Consider the following 17982-nt stretch of genomic DNA (forward strand, 5'->3'; position numbering starts at 1 on the left):
GGTCATGGGTGAATTTCCTTGCAGGCAGCTCCTCTAAGTCTTTTCTGCACCCTGCTCACATACTGTGTGGAAGAAATTCCTGCTGCAGATAAGTTTGTGTTTTGTTCTTTTTTTCTTTGCTTTGAGTTTTGTTAGGACTGATGTCATGTAGCTATTAAGCTGTGGAAACATTTTTGAAAGTTATTATGCTACTTATCCGATCAATATTTTTACTCAAGTAAAGAATTTATATAGAGTGGAGTTTTTCTAGACAGGATGTGTCCGCATCTTCAAACTATTTTTTGAAGTTGTTTTGTCCAGAGGACTAAGTTTTGGGTTTTTTTGTTTTTTTTTTACTAAATCCAAAGTGACACTGAGGTCCTTTCTCCACTTTTTAGGCCAAATCTATGGTATTCTTTCTCATTGTTATGTTTTCCTTGAATGCACTAAAATGCACAAAAGAATAAGCAACGATTGCAACTAATGCAAAACACTGCGGTCAGACTAATCTTCGGTCTAAAGAAGTTCGATCACGTGACGCCATACTTCAAACAGCTACACTGGTTGCCGATGGAAGCTCGTGTAAAGTTTAAGATCGCCTGCCTCTGTTTTAAAGTTTTCTACGGTCTAACCGCTAAATACATCACTGACCTATTCTCCTTCTCAGCCAACAAACACAAGAGAAGCTCCCACTCGCACTTCATTTCTCCCCCGGTTAGAGGATGCAAACTAAAAAAAACACCATGAGCATCTTCTCTCACATCAGGCTGCTCTATGGGGTAAAGACCTAGAACAACTCCTATTGCCCACCACTTATGAGATATTCAGGAAACGCCTCAAAACCCACCTATTCCCGAAAGACCTAGACAGCTGACCCACTTCCCTCTTTCCCCTCTCCTGCCCTTTCTCCCAATTGTTCCCCACATCCCTTAAGTTAATTCAACTTGTACGTCAACTCAACTTGTACCCCAATAATCTTTTGCAAACCGCATAGAACTTAACGGTATTGCGGTATATAAACTGTTATTATTATTATTATATTGTTATAGTTTTTGTAGCCCATTTATGGCTGTGGTCTGAAACTTGCAGCTCATCAGGTACTATTTTGCAGCCCATGGTCTATACTAGTGCTGCCCGATTCAGGAAAAAAAAATTTCGATTTGATTCGATTCAGCCTACTGAATTGGTTTTTCGATTCAATTTTCCTACCAATTGGGTGATTTTTTTCAAACATCCTGGTGGGTTTATTTTATAGCCTCTTCACCCCCTTTGCCTTCTCCTAACCACACTGGCACTGTGGTGTAAACAAAATAAACAAACAAAAAATACTTTTCCTCTCTGTTAATTCCTAGCTCATGTTTGCGGTCTAACACCAGCTCTGGCAGGATACATGTTTCAAATCTGACATATTATAATCACAAAACAGAAAATAAAAATTAGTTTTTCTACCTTTTGTTGTCTGGTCATTATTCAAATCTTGTCGGTCCCAGGTGAAACGAACAGGATCCGTTTCTTGGTCCCGAAATCGTCCTGCAAAACATTCTGTCATCTATTTCAGACGTCTGGAGGCAATTCCCCTTAGAAAGAAAGATACACAGACAGAGTTCTAAAGGGATAGCCTGTTTTTTTATTAGTCTGCATTCATTATATATCTTCAGTGGTATTAGCAGATGATGTAAGTACAGACCATATCTAGTGACAGGATACATAGGCTTCAAAGAAGTAATCAAAAAGGTGCAGGATATGTACTTCATTGTTTAAAGCTAAAAGGTGTAAAAAGCTTCCTTTATCTATCTCAACCGGTACATAGTAGTGGGGGGTCGAGCCTTCATTGTCTGAGAGTTAACTTCGTTAACATAAATTAAATGACCTCTTCCCAAACCATTAAGAAAGTAAACACCCAACATTCTACATTTGATTACTTCCAGCATGGACAGAGACAGAAAACTTATCCTTTCTTTCAATCCCCTCTTACGTCATGAAAATGACGTCATAAATGCACAGCATGAGCGTGGAGGGAGAGATATTCTAGATATGTCTCTTGAGGAGGAGTTTTAGGGGCTGTAATATGAGTCAAACATTGCAGGAACAGTCTAAAAATTACATAAGCAACAAGAGTGCAGATAATAATAAAGATTATAACAATAAGAAGGTCTTTCACCCACCCCTGCATCCAAATAAAATACAGATCCCAAGGATTAGATAAACCAGAATTACATTTAAGTTCAACATTCTTATTGATAGTAATAAGGGACTCAAACCTAGCCTTAACCTGGTCTCGGGCCTTGAATTCATCTGGGACCCCTATCTCATCTATGTATAGCTAAAGTGCACTGGCCTATCTACTGGCTGAGTAGTTTAACACGGAGCCGGAGGTCTCCACAGAGCCAGTAAATATCACCTAAAGCAAAATCTAATGCGGCAACAGTGAAGCATACCTATAATTTCCAAAAAAGAATACTAGGCTGTAGTTAAATTTCCAGTATGCCTCGGACAATAGTTTCTGATTAATACATTAACACATTTTAGCTAATCATGATTTAATCAGGACTACTTGAAACCGTCTTCCTGCCCTCAGGGTCTATCTGCATCCCCATGCCAGAGTCAGATTGATACAATTTCCCATAGGCTTTTGGTGACACCAGCTATGCCATCCGAAAATGCTGAACGCCTGCAACGGCTATGCTGACATCTTCCATATTCTTTGAAATGAAAGCAAACTTGTGGTACCCTTAGCCAGCTTGCCTCGCTTATGCCTTGCCAATCTCTATCAGTATATCATAGCTGTCCTCCAAGCTATGAAGATGAACAGTTCCCATTATGAGTTCAAACCTTTGTCTTAGGTTGCATAGGTCGTATCTATATCTTACCCGTCGTTGAGCGAATGAACGGTGCATAAGAGGTGCAGGAAACTTTCTCAGGAGGCCCAGGCAAAAAGGTACAAGGATGTCATAAGAGAGTATGTAAGTATGGGATATGGGATAATATTATCTCTGACCCTGGTAATGGTAATGCAATAGGCCATGCCAAATTAAAACCAAATTAGAACCAAATTAGCAAGTTGTCAGAGAAGATACTGGAAATTCATGTATAACTGCCTTAAAAGCTAGAAGGAATTTTGTGAGAATAGAAATGTACACGTGTTTCACTCTACAGCAAAGGAGAATCATAACAATGCATAGCAAAATTTGTAGAATAGTTAAGATAGGATGAATTAAAACATTAAATACATGGTTTGCAGTGAGCGAATACCCAAAGAAAAGTTCCCAAACTGAGACTTGAGCGTCTCGTAGCAAATTTTCTATAGTTTGTGCAATCTGTCCATTTTCAAAAGTGATAGTATGATTCACTTCTTTGGAGGTTTTCTTAAGTTGTTCAATGTAAGTATGGAGTTCAGTAAAGTTCAGCAGCTTTTGGAATGTCTCATTCCCCATTCCAAGAGGTAGTGGATGTACAGCATATGAAATAAAGTCTGAAATGTCCATAGAATAGGTTAAATAGGAGGAATTGTACAGCAAAACGTTCTTAGGAAGGTGGCTATCGCCGATGAACAGGAAACATTGTGTACAGCATGTGTGGAAAAGTCTTTGCAGTCAGGGTGCAGGAAGATGAATTAGTCCAGCAGGAACCGGCAGTCTCTTTAAACTGGTGAGATGGGATGAAATGATGTTTGCACAGGATCTGATGTTTGCACAGGATCTTTCAGTCACTGCAAATTAGTGGTATTCACCCTTGAGATGGAATGATGTTTGTGCATACAGGGAGGGATTTGAAAAGAGTCCCGATATCATTCAGCAGCTGTACTCCAGTGTGATCCAAATAAGAGATAGAAAATGGAGGAGAAACCATGTTGCCTGTACTGAATGTAGAGAGAGAGAGACCAAGTTGCCTGTACTGAATGTGGTAACATGTGACAATATTAATACATTTACTTGTTATAGCTATGGCAAAAGAGAGACAATATTCAAGTACTTAAGGTTCTTAATCAGACATTCCAAAAAGATATGTTTTTGTGTGCCGCATATAACTATTATGGCAATTCAGAGAGACCATAATTCTGTACTGAATGTATTTAAAAAAAATTATGTCAGTCAGAAATGTGTACTGAATGGTTTATATCAAGTGAGCACCATAGAATAAACACTGTATAGATATAGAATAAAACCTTTTCTTAAAAATATAACCCCTAACTAAGCTACATTTAGCATATGCAAATTATAGGGAAAAAAGAACATTGCGCATTTGGGCTAGTAAAAAGTGGGAAAAGAGCTAGCTCTAGAAATGACCAATATTATATATCCTGGGGTACCCCTCAAACCAAAACAAGTAGACAAAACACAGACCACATGGCACAGACAAGACACAAAACACATAGCTCTAGGCTTCAAACTATTCTTCCATCGGTCAAGTGTTCAGAGCTGAACTTATCTCTGGAAATAAACACATTGTTATAGAAAAACAAAACAGAGATGAACACATGAGTAAAGTACAGTGGTGCCTCGCATAACGGACGCCTCGCACAGCGAACGCTGCGCACAACGAACTTTATGTCTTGATCCGTACAACGAACTTCGTTTCACACAACGAAGTCGCCCGAGCTGCATCCTTCCGCGCAGGCACTGCACTTAACTGCCCTTTCTCCGCCTGGTTCCCTCTTGCCCCCCCGACTCCCCGACACGATCGGGGCAAGAGGGAGCTCAAGCCCTCTTGCCCCCCCCGACTCCCCGACACGATCGGGGCAAGAGGGAGCTCAAGCCCTCTTGCCCCCCGACTCCCCGACACGATCGGGGCAAGAGGGAGCTCAAGCCCTCTTGCCCCCCCGACACGATCGGGGCAAAAGGGAGCCCAAGCCCTCTTGCCCCGCCGATTCCCCGACACGATCGGGGCAAAAGGGAGCCCAAGCCCTCTTGCCCCGCCGATTCCCCAACTCCCCGACAATATCGGGCCAGGAGGGAGCCCAAGTCCTCCTGGCCACGGCGACCCCCTAACCCCACCCTGCACTACATTACGGGCAGGAGGGATCCCAGGCCCTCCTGCCCTCGACGCAAACCCCCCCTCCCCCCAACGACCGCCCCCCCCCAAGAACCTCCGACCGCCCCCCCAGCCGACCCGCGACCCCCCTGGCCGACCCCCACGACACCCCCAACCCCCTTCCCCGTACCTTTCTGTAGTTGGCCGGACAGACGGGAGCCAAACCCGCCTGTCCGGCAGGCAGCCATCGACGGAATGAGGCCGGATTGGCCCATCCGTCCCAAAGCTCCGCCTACTGGTGGGGCCTAAGGCGCCTGGGCCAATCTGAATAGGCCCGGGAGCCTTAGGTCCCTCCTGGGGGCGGGGCCTGAGGCACATGGGCCCAACCCGACCATGTGCCTCAGGCCCTGCCCCCAGGAGGGACCTAAGGCTCCCGGGCCTATTCTGATTGGCCCAGGCGCCTTAGGCCCCACCAGTAGGCGGAGCTTTGGGACGGATGGGCCAATCCGGCCTCATTCCGTCGATGGCTGCCTGCCGGACAGGCGGGTTTGGCTCCTGTCTGTCCGGCCAACTACAGAAAGGTACGGGGAAGGGGGTTGGGGGTGTCGTGGGGGTCGGCCAGGGGGGTCGCGGGTCGGCTGGGGGTCGACCGGAGGTTCTTGGGGGGGGGCGGTCGTTGGGGGGAGGGGGGGTTTGCGTCGAGGGCAGGAGGGCCTGGGATCCCTCCTGCCCGTAATGTAGTGCAGGGTGGGGTTAGGGGGTCGCCGTGGCCAGGAGGACTTGGGCTCCCTCCTGGCCCGATATTGTCGGGGAGTTGGGGAATCGGCGGGGCAAGAGGGCTTGGGCTCCCTTTTGCCCCGATCGTGTCGGGGAGTCGGGGGGGCAAGAGGGCTTGAGCTCCCTTTTGCCCCGATCGTGTCGGGGAGTCGGGGGGGCAAGAGGGCTTGAGCTCCCTCTTGCCCCGATCGTGTCGGGGAGTCGGGGGGGCAAGAGGGCTTGAGCTCCCTCTTGCCCCGATCGTGTCGGGGAGTCGGGGGGGCAAGAGGGCTTGAGCTCCCTCTTGCCCCGATCGTGTCGGGGAGTCGGGGGGGCAAGAGGGCTTGAGCTCCCTCTTGCCCCGATCGTGTCGGGGAGTCGGGGGGGGCAAGAGGGCTTGAGCTCCCTCTTGCCCCGATCGTGTCGGGGGTGCCAGGGACTACACGGAGTCACCCACCGTACCACCCGATTCGGGTAAGCGCAGGTATCGGTGGGTGGCTTATTTGCGGGGGGGTGCCTTATTTTACATTTTTTTCTAAAAAGGGGGGGCTGTCTTATTTGATGGCCCTGCCTTATCATCGGGGAAACACGGTAGAAAAAAAAAAAAAATGAACAGTTAAGTCCCAGTTTTTGCCGCTGAGACTCTGCCCTCTCACTGTAAAATTAGACTCTACTTAGTCTGTCTTTAAATTTAAAAAATGTGTGTTGTTTTAAAAAACAATTATGTTTTTAGATGTATCTAAATAAAAATAATAACCAAAAATTTATCTTTTTTTATGTCATCTTAGCATATTTTATGCTACAGAACGAATTATTTTTTTTAACATGTATTGTTATGGGAAAACGCGTTTCACACAACGAACGTTTCACATAACAAACTTGCTCCTGGAACGGATTAAGTTCGTTGTGTGAGGCACCACTGTATATGGACAAATAATGCATATCATAACCATCTCATATTTAGAAAAGCTAATATCTCTTTGGATCGTCTTTATCTCTGCAGTGACAAAGAGGATCCCTGGAAAACACCAGAAATATCCTAGTGCCAAAACTGGGATGGGCATGCATATATCCGAACCGCTGCTAAGAAAAAGAAAAGAAAAACACATTTTAATTTTGCAACATCCTAATTTCAGCTAAAACAATAGGAAGGAATTTTTTTCCAAATCACAAATGTGCCAGCTGTGGCTTTCCAGATTTTATCTTTAATAGTCCTGTTCATGCGTTCGACAATACCGGAACTCTGTGGGTGATATGGGAGATGAAATTTCCACTCAATGCGGAATGCGATAGCTAAATCTTTGCATACTCTGGCAGTGAAAGCAGGACCATTATCTGAGTTGATGTGTGTGGGACATCCCCACCTAGGGATGATTTCGCGAAGTAAAATGTTCACTATAGTCTGAGCAGTTTCATTTGTAGTGGGAAAAACCTTCAGGTTATCGGGAGAACATGTCAACAATAACAAGGGCAGCTGGTATACAGGGTTTCCCCTCTTTGCACCAAAGTCCGTCCGAAGGGCGGCTTTGGGCACCGGCCAGATGGGCATTGATTAAGCCAGTGACCAGGGTCTCCGCAATTAAAACATCCAGTACTTCTAGATGGATTATTACCATCTCAATCGGAGACAGGGGCCCGCCCGCTACGAAACCCGTGACCCCCTCTTCTGCGAGGAGTGGACAGGCGCGGTTCCCAGGTAGGTAGCTGGCCCTAATAATGCAGGATTTCCCGAGGCTTAGAGATCTCAAAGCGTAGGAGAGTGTTGCGTAGTGGTTAGCGCTACAGCCTAAGGAACCTGAGGCTTGGGGGTTCAAACCCCGCACTGCTCCTTTTTTCAATCTGAAATTATGCACGAGAACTAGTGGGCCATTCTGAAATCATTTGTTTGACCAGAATCTGCAAAGGAGAACGGAGGTTAGAAAGGAAAGTCTGAAGTAGGGAATCCATATTTGCATGGGCACTAAGTCCTGCCTCTTGGGTCCAGGTTTCATTAAACCTCTTCCACACCTATCAAGCTCTGTCTGCAATCCTAATCGAATCACATTGGATTCCTGTTACTCATCGCATTACCTTTAAAATCCTACTTTTAGTTTTTAAAACACTGTCTTTGAACGAACCCCAATTCATTAATAACTATTTACTCCCCATAGTATATCACTTTCTTTAAGATCCATTAATCAAAAACTCTTAACAATTCCATCACTGAAAGTTATCGGAACTCATCATCATGATATCTTCTCTGTAATGGCCCCACAATTATGGAACACCTTACCTCAGCATTTAAGAGAAGAAAATGACCTAAACCATTTTAAAGGCAATCTGAAGAGCTTCCTTTTTAAAGATGCCTTTAATTTATTTATTCCCTATTCCTATGTTTTCACCATTCATGTCTTCTTTTGTGCTTTATTAATACAATTGTAGTTCTGCCCTTTTTTCCTTATGTATCTGTTAGTTTGTATGTCAATATGTCAAACTCATGTAATTTACTATAAATAAGCATATGTGTACACCTTTTGTTTTTTATTTGTAAATCGCTTAGCAAATTAAATTAAGCTATTCAATAAGTTAAAAATAAACTTGAAACTTGAATCTCACAATTTCCATATTTTTCTTGCTCTATCTGTAAAACTAATTCTGGCCCCTGTATTAATTAAAGTTAATTTATCCTGACCCTCTTTAAGACACATTGGCACCATGCATACTAATATCTTTTCCGTGACGGCCCCTATCGTCTGGAACTCAGCACCAAACTATATAAGAGAAAGTTCATCACTTGATAAATTTAAAACTAGCTTTTGAAGTATAATAGTCCTTTTAAGGACTGTAATGGGACTTTGCTCCTTGCTTTTCTTATTCATTTTAATCTTTTCTACAAAGTGCTAGATTATTTATTTATTTATTTATTTAAATTTTTTTTTTTTGTTTCCTCCCTTTTGTTTTGATCCTTCTCTCTTTCTTTTTCATTATAATTAGTTTTGGTTTTTAAATATATGCCTTTCTGGCTGTCTGTTTTAATAATTACACAAATGTATTTTCTACCCTTTTTCATTTTGTTTCGGTAAGTTCCCCAAACAAACCTGAAACCTACTTACAGGGAGCTCTTCTACGTTTAAAAGTTTTAGAAACCATATTCGTTCTGTCCACTGAATATACATTAACATTTTATAACATTTCCAATATTCTTTTATCATTCTTAAAAACTTATTTCAGACAATTTATCTATGTATCAAACAAGCTGCTGAAAAGTTCTCAGCCGGCCTACAAACAGTGCTGAAAACTAGTCAGCCTGCTTGTCACTACAACAAAGGAGAAGGAGGGGCTGTCCTCCTCCTCTTCCCGCCAAAGACTGCCACAGAATCAGAATCAGATCTCCGACTCCAACTCAACCACTTCACCCATACCACACATCCACAACCTGGTTCACTCACATTCAATTCATATTAAGCCCTACAGGGTTCACCACTTTCACCTACCCTATTCAACATTTACATATCCTCTCTAGGACACCCACTGCAAAAACCAAACCTGATCTATTACATATATGCAGACGACATCTCCATCCTAATCCCAGTGAATAGCATAACAAATGAAACCTCAAAATACATTACTCATATAATGACCGAAATAGAACATTGGACAAGCAACTTCAAACTGAAACTTAACACAGAAAAAAACAAAAATCTTCCTTGCAAGCCCAACGGAAAAAATTGCCAATTCAACGCTACATATAAAAGACCATGATTACCCAATTACCAACACAATAAAAATATTGGGAGTCACATTGGACACACACACCTCACTATGATTGAACACACGAATATTGTGGCAACAAAATGTTTCACGATGCTATGGAGATTAAAGACCATCAAAAAACACTTCGACCCACTATCGTTTAGATTACCAGTGCAATCACTAGTGCTTTCTACCCTGGACTATTGTAATATCGTTTATTTGGGTATCATTCAGAACTCAGCTGTCCGCTTGATATATGGATTAAAAAAGAATTACCATGTCACCCCCCACCACAAACCACTGCACTGGCTGTCAGTCAAAGCAAGAATATTATTCAAGTTCTCCTGCATATGTTTCAAGCTAGTTTGGGGACTAGCACCTACGTACCTGCAAACACACTTGTATTCTATAACCCAATAAGACAAACCAGAAACAGCTATCTTTTTGCATACCCAAGCATAACCAATTGTAAATACAAAATCTTTCTGGACAGAACTTTCATGCACCAAGCAAACAAACAACAACATTGGCTAGACAGTCACATTAATAAAGCCGAACTGACCTACAATGCCTTTTAGAAAACTCATAAAAACTACCCTATTTGACAGATACATCACCTAAACAGAACCTCACCAAGCACTCTTTCTTTTCACAATGCTCTCTGAAATCCTAATTCGTGCTGTTTCTGAATCTCTAAACAAACTGTACATTGTAATTTTTTCCCTTTTTTTTTTCAGGAAAGCTGTGATTTTTCTTTACAGGTCAGCTCTGAAATTCTTAGCAAACATTATATTTTGTAATTTTGATTCCTAATAGTCTCTGTACTCTGTACTCCCTCCACATATTGTAAATCGCTGAATGTTCAGCTCTCTTAAATGTAAACCGCCTAGAAGTCGCAAGATTGTGGCGGTATAGAAGAATAAAGTTATTACCATTATTATTATTATTACTGAAGCGAACAAAGTCTCATCTGTTAGGAGGTGGAGAATCCTAAGTGCCTTTATGACCCATTAGAAAAACAATATCACAATGCAGGAATTTTTTCAATAAAAAAAACAATATAACAATGCAGAAATTTTCACTTACCTTACCTTATAAGCGAGGTACATTAATAATATACAATATAATCTTATACTCTATAAAATCTTATCTAAGCGATAGAAGAGAAAAGCGCATGCAAAGAATGGCACAGATGACAGAATGCGCAGACGTTTCTCCACAATAGAGACTTTCCAAAAGTCTTCACTTAATTTCATTCTTCCCGAAAGAATGGCAGCTGCTTATTTTCGCGGCGGGAATTTACCGAAAACTCCACATTAATATTTGTCCTTGCCAAAAGGACGGTAACCGCGGCGGGTTTACCAAAAACCCTACAATTTAAATAAAGGGTTGGAACATGATGCCAATACCTGAGAGTATTAAAGAACAGAATTCAAAATTCAGAAATACTCACAAAATATTGGTAATGTCAAGTCCATCCCGGACATAGCCCCCAAATTGAAACGAACAGGATCCGTTTCTTGGTCCCGAAATCGTCCTGCAAAACATTCTGTCATCTATTTCAGACGTCTGGAGGCAATTCCCCTTAGAAAGAAAGATACACAGACAGAGTTCTAAAGGGATAGCCTGTTTTTTTATTAGTCTGCATTCATTATATATCTTCAGTGGTATTAGCAGATGACGTAAGTACAGACCATATCTAGTGACAGGATACATAGGCTTCAAAGAAGTAATCAAAAAGGAGCAGGATATGTACTTCATTGTTTAAAGCTAAAAGGTGTAAAAAGCTTCCTTTATCTATCTCAACCGGTACATATTAGTGGGGGGTCAAGCCTTCATTGTCTGAGAGTTAACTTCGTTAACATAAATTAAATGACCTCTTCCCAAACCATTAAGAGAGTAAACACCCAACATTCTACATTTGATTACTTCCAGCATGGACAGAGACAGAAAACTTATCCTTTCCTTTCACCAGGCTCTAGTTGTCTTCTGATAACTTGCTTGTCAGGGTCTCCTTCTTTCTTCTTTCTCCGTACCATCTCTGTCCTCCCCTTCCGTTTCCCTTCCCTCCTCCAAAGGTCTGGCATCTATCTTTTTTTTTTCATCTCCATCCACAGATCCACTTTTTCTTAACTACCCTTTCATCCAGCATTTCTCCCTCCTTCCCCACCACCCCAAGGTCCACCATCTCTCCCTTTCTTTTCCCACCTACCCTCCTATCCAGTATCTCTATCCCCCCCTCCACATCATCCCTTGTGTCCAACTTCTCTTCGTTTCTGTTCCTTCCCTCCCTAAATCCCATTGTGTATCATCTCTCTCCCTCTCCTCTATTTTTAGACCCATTATTTCTTCCTCCCCCCAAAAGTCCGGCATATGCACATCTCTTTGAACCCCCCTTCCCTCCCTCCGTGTACTTCTGCACCAGGGCCCCCCTCCCCTGAATGTCTGTCCCCCATGAAGGCCTGCACCTCTCCCTGAAGGCCTGTCCCCCAATCCCTAAAGGCCTGTCCCCCCCTTGAAGGCCTGCCTGTCCTCCCTGAAGGCCTATGCCACCATCCTTGGCCTGTCCCCCCCTTAAATGCCTGTTCCCCCATTAAAGGCCTGCACCCCCCAAGGCCTGTCCCACCCCTGAAGGACTGCCCCCCCAGGCCTGCCTGTTCCCCCTGTAGGCCTGTGCCACCATCCTAGCCTATCTCCCCCCTTAAAGGCCAGTTCCCCCTTTGAAGGCCTGCAACCCCCAAGGCCTGTCCCACCCCCCCCGAAGAACTGCCCCCCCAGGCCTGCCTGTCCCCCCTGTAAGCCTATGCCACCATCCCAGGCCTCTCCCCTCCATTAAAGGCCTGTACCCCCCCCCAAGGCCTGTCCCACCCCCTAAAGGACTGCCCCCTTGGCCTGCCTGTCCCCTCTGTAGGCCTATGCCACCATCCCTGGCCTCACCTCACCTTTAAAGGCCTGCACCTCCCCAAGGTCTGTCCCATCACCTAAAGGACTGCACCACCCCCCGAAGGATTGCCCCCCCAGGCCTGCCTGTCCCTCCTGTAGGCCTATGCCACCATCCCTGACCTCTCCCCCCACCCTTAAAGGCCTGCACCCCCCAAGGCCTGTTCCACCCCCTGAAGGACTGGCCCCCTAGAAGGTCTGCCCTCCCCCAGAAAGTTTCAAGTTTCAAGTTTATTTTAGACTTGTTGAATCGCTTAATTTAATTTGCTAAGCGATTTACAGATAAAAAATATATAAAACAGGTTAATTAAAATTTAATACATTGTCATAAAAACTAATAAATAAAATCATACAGACTAACGGACACATAGGGAATGAAAAGGGTAGAACTACAATTGTATATATTAAAGAGAACAATAATGGTAAAAAACAACAGGTAAGGGAAATAAAAGAGAAATAAGAAAATAGAAAGGAAGAGAATTAATAAAATTAGATTCATACATTAAACGCGTCTTTAAAAAGGAAACTTTTTAAGCTGCTTTTGAACTGTTTCAAATCGTTTTCTACTCTGAGATACTGGGGCAAACTATTCCATAATTGTGGGGCTATAATAGAAAAAATATCAGTGCGACGAGTTCCAATAATTTTTAATGATGGAACTGTTAAAAGATTTTGGTCTGTGGATCTTAATGAGCGTGAAGTACTATATGGAATGAGTAATCTGTTGATGAATTGGTGTTCGTTTGTAATCAGTGTTTTAAAAACTAAAAGTAATATTTTAAAAGTAATGCGATGAGTGATAGGGAGCCAGTGTGATTCAATCAGAAGTGGCATGACATGGTCAAATTTTTTGCAATTGTATATTAATTTGATTGCTGTATTTTGAACTATCTGAAGACGTTTTTTCTCTTTCTGGGTGATATTTATTAATAAAGCGTTACAGTAATCAAGTTTTGAAATAATTAATGAATGAATAAGTATGTTTAATGATTTTGGCTTTAAAAATTTAGCAATTGATCGAATCATACGCAATTTAAAGAAACATGTTCTGACAGTATTAGTAATATGTTCGTGAAAGGATAATCTATCATCAATTGTAACTCCTAATATTTTTAAGGAACTTACTAGGTTTAGTTGTACATTATCTAAAGTAAACGGAGCATTTAAATTTATATCTTTTTTCCAAGGGAAAAATAGTACTTTGCATTTTTGGACGTTTAAGGCTAACATGTTTGAATTTAGCCATTGTTTAATTTCTCCTAATTTTCTATTTATTTCAATTATTTCGTTTTTATTATCTGGATTAAGTGGATGAAGCAGTTGAACATCGTCGGCATAGGTGAAAGTAGTAAAGCCTATTGATTGACACATACAGGGCAATGGAGAAAGAAAAATATTGAATAAAAGTGGCGACAATATTGATCCCTGGGGAATACCATAGCTAGTGGTATAAGGTTTTGAAACTGTATTTTTAAAGGTAACTGTAGAAGAACGATCAGAAAGAAAAGAATGAAACCATGCAAGGACTTGACCACCAACTCCAATTGTTTTTAATCTATCTAATAGTAGTGTATGATCAATGGTGTCAAAAGCTGCTGATAAATCCAGAGAGAAAAGAATTACTGATTTGTGGTGATCCAAATGGTAAAATATGTTGGTGGTCAGTCCAATCAGTGAATATTCAGTAGAATAATTTTTCCTAAAACCTGTTTGATTTGGATGGAGGACATTAGTCGTTTCAACAAAGTCAGTTAGTTGTTCAAATACAAGCCTTTCGGTTAGTTTAGCCAAAAAAAGGAATATTGGCGATAGGTCGATAATTTGTGGCTTTTTCAGGTCCTATTTTGTGATCTTTTATTATTGGGATAATTGAGGCTTTTTTCTAGGCAGATGGTAGCTGACCTAGTTCTAAACTGTTTCGGATAAGATTGTGAATATGAGATCCAAAACAGGAAAAAAAATTTTTCAAGATTACTGGAGGGATGACATCATCTCGTGAACCTTTTAGATTAACTCTTGAAAGGAGATGTTTTAGATCTTCAAATGAAGGAAGATTGAAGGAGAAACATTTAGCAAATGGTAAGTGATAATCGGTGATGTCATTGGAAGATGTCTTAAGTTTAATCGAAGAAAACGAGTTCCGAATGTCTTGTATTTTATTATAAAAAGTATCAGCAAGTTCTTGTGCGGTAAGATTATTAGTTAAATTAGTTTGTGAGCTTTTGGAGTTAGGGGCAAATGATTTAATTATGGAAAATAATATAGATGAGTTTTTTGTTTTTAAGATTTTGTTAGAATAGTAGGTTTTTTTTGTAAGGTTTATTTTGGCTCTATAGTAATGTGCATGTTCTTTATAGAATTGTAAATTAGCAGGAGATTTGTTATGACGCCATTTTCTCTCTAGAGATCTCAACTAATTTTCAGAAGTATAAGTTCTTTTGTAAACCAGGGGTTTGATAATTTACGTGAAGAAATTGTTTTTGAAATTAGCGGTACTTCTTTATCTAAAAAGGATTGAATTGCCATGTTCCAATTGGTGAGATGGGTTTCCATTGTATCTATGTTTATGGTTGATGTCTGTATATTAAATGATTTTTCTACGGTCCCGCCCCTCCTCCGACATCAGAGGAAGGGCGGGACCGCAGCAGAGGAATCAGCTCAAAGCACTGCAGTGCAAAGAGCTGTAGCTTGCGATCTTCGGCTGAAGGTGTAAGGTAAACGGTTTGGGAAGGCCAGGGAGAACACGGAGGCCTTCTCGGGGGGGGGGGGGGGGCGCAGTCTTTCCGGGAGGCCAGGAGGGAAGCCCGACGCAGCACTTCCCGACTGACCCTCCCTCCTCACCCGCTCCTGCTTTAGGGGCGAGGGGAGAGGGTCCGAATCGGGAAGCCGATTTTTTTAAAATTTAAATCGATTCGAATCAATTCACCCGAAGTGAATCGGTGAACCGATTCGAATCGTGAATCAGGCAGCACTAGTCTGTATTAGTGTTGCCCACTCTTTGCAGCGTCCTCCGGCTTCCCCCCCTGGCCTCCCGCTCTTACCTTCAGATAATTAACACAACCTACAGAGAGGATTGCCGATACTGTAGCAATTCTTGCAGGCTGCCGTCGTCCTCAGCAGAACGTTCGCTCTGCTGTGATCCTGCCCCTGCTGATTTCAGCCTGCAAGGAACGCTACAGCACCAGCGATCATCTCTGCAGGCTGTAGTAATTAGCTGAAACTAAGACTGGGAGGCCATGGGGGAAGCTAGAGGACACTACAGAGAAGGGGGGAACATGCAGGCCTTCGGGGCGGGAAGATTTATTAACTATAAAGAGTTTTCCTCATGCAAAATTGTCATTTCTTTAATAAGACATTACCTATTTTTTTCTGCGGCCTTCCAAGTACCTACAAATCCAAAATGTGGCCCTGCAAAGGGTTTGAGTTAGAGACCAATGATCTATAGGTAGCTTTGGTTTCGTCAGCTTCACTGGGTATTCCAGAATCATAAACTGAAAGCTTGGACCTGGGCCCCTTGCTGTAACCATATATACTCGAATATAAATCAAGATTTTGGGGCCAAAAAAATGGCCCAAAAATGGGGGTCTCGGTTTATATTCGAGTATATATGTAGGACTGCAAGAACTCACGGAAGCCAATTAGCTAGCACTTCTGTACAGACAGGAGCGAAGGAAGGTCGATTCTGCTGCAATTCACTACTGGACCACCAGGAAGAGGGAGAGGAAAAGCTCAATTGTCTGCAAGGGGCTTTGGTGAAGAGCTAGAAGAGATAGGGCCCAGTATCTGAATGTAGGCAGGAGTAGGAGAATTATCTTTTTCTAGTACTGCTTGGAAAGATATTAAGGGTCCATGGTTTTAGATTATATCTTATCAGTGAACTAACTGAATCCATTTGATTTTTCAAAGCAAATCACAAATGTGTTAAACTAGCCAATAAAAGGTTATTGTTACATGTTCATTGACCTTTATTTTTGCAAGAACAAGGAATAAAAACAACCCAACCTTCTTTCACAGCTATGATATCTGTCCAACTTTCTTCTTAGTCAGCTACTGTATTGTCACTATCTCTGCATTGTCTGTTTTTGCTTGAAGACTCTATATATCTGGAAGGGACTTCAGAAAATGCGTCAACAACAGAGATTTCAGAGGAAGAAACTGACACAGGTATGAATTTAATGGCAGTTTTTCTTAAACAAAGCCACAGGACATTAATATTTGATTCTGACCTTGAAAAATTCCAGTAAGTCTTTCACTATAATACACATGGGAGTTTAAGTTGCAATTAGGTATCAAATGAGTAATATGATCATACTGGGAAACTCCTGAAATCAAATGTGCAGTAGCATTCTATGCTATTTATTTATTTTAAAATTTATACACCAAACCTAGGTGGTATCCAAAAGAACATACTTAAGATAATAAAAACAAATAATACATATATAGAAACATAGAAACATAGAAATAGAAAAAGGCGGCAGATAAGGGCCGCGGCCCATCTAGTCTGCCCACCCCAATGACCCTCCCCTATTTAACTCTGTGCAGAGATCCCACGTGACGATCCCATTTCTTCTTAAAATCAGGCACGCTGCTTGCCTCGATCACCTGAAATAGAAGTCTATTCCAGCAATTAACCACTCTTTCGGTGAAAAAGTATTTCCTGGTGTCGCCGTGCAATTTCCCCCCCCCCCTGATTTTCCATGGATGTCCTCTTGTCGCCATCGGACCTTTGAAAAAGAAGATATCCTCTTCTACCTCGATACGGCCCGTGAGGTACTTGAACGTCTCGATCATATCTCCCCTCTCTCTGTGTTCCTCGAGTGAGTATAGCCGCAATTTATCCAGCCGTTCCTCGTACGGGAGATCCTTGAGTCCCGAGACCATCTGGGTTGCCATTCGCTAGACTGACTCAAGCCTCAGTACATCCTTGTGGCAATGAGGCCTCCAGAATTGCACGCAATATTCCAGATGGGGCCTCACCATGGATCTATACAACGGCATAATGACTTCAGGCTTACGGCTGACGAAACTCCTACGTATACATCCTATGATCTGCCTAGCTTTAGATGAAGCCCGCTTCACTTGATTGGCAGTCTTCACTGATGATCACCCCTAAGTCCCATTCTGCAACAGTCCTTGCTAGGATCTCGCCATTTAGGGTGTAAGTCATATTAACAGCTTTCAACACATACTCCCTCTTTTATGAACGGATAGCACGGGTTTTAGCGCTGGCAGCAGTGGTAACTGCTCCGACGCTCATAGAATTCCTATGAGCGTCGGAGCAGTTACCGCCGCTGCCGGTGCTAAAGCACACGCAATGCATTCGTAAAAGAGGGGGATACTTTGGTAACCCTAAATGTAAAATATTACTGTACTCAAATTCATGAACTACTGCCTAAAAATTACTGTTGCTTATAAAATCATGTAAATTTCTCAAAATTTTCAATTTGTAAAAGACCCAAGACACAACACAATCAAGGGTTCTACTCCCACTACTGTTTCATCCCCAAGAAGACGGGAGGGTTCAGGCCCATCCTAGACCTACGGGGCCTAAACAAATACGTCGTCAAGGAGAAATTTTGCATGCACTCCTTAGGAACAATCCAA

General features: G+C 42.3%; 1 protein-coding gene across 8 annotated transcripts in view; it reads left to right on the plus strand.

The window, feature by feature from the left end:
- URGCP (upregulator of cell proliferation) overlaps positions 1–17982 on the plus strand; it is a 148132-nt gene that overhangs the window by 31087 nt on the left and 99063 nt on the right. For 6 of the 8 annotated variants that reach the window (XM_033945900.1, XM_033945902.1, XM_033945903.1 and 3 more), the window contains one exon: positions 16471–16542. The exons of the other annotated variants lie outside the window; for them this stretch is intronic. In XM_033945900.1, the coding sequence (XP_033801791.1) occupies positions 16471–16542 (72 nt within the window). The remainder of the gene's footprint in view (positions 1–16470; positions 16543–17982) is intronic. 8 annotated transcript variants of the gene reach the window in all.

Source organism: Geotrypetes seraphini, chromosome 5, assembly GCF_902459505.1.
Source record: "Geotrypetes seraphini chromosome 5, aGeoSer1.1, whole genome shotgun sequence".
Classification (NCBI taxonomy): domain Eukaryota; kingdom Metazoa; phylum Chordata; class Amphibia; order Gymnophiona; family Dermophiidae; genus Geotrypetes; species Geotrypetes seraphini.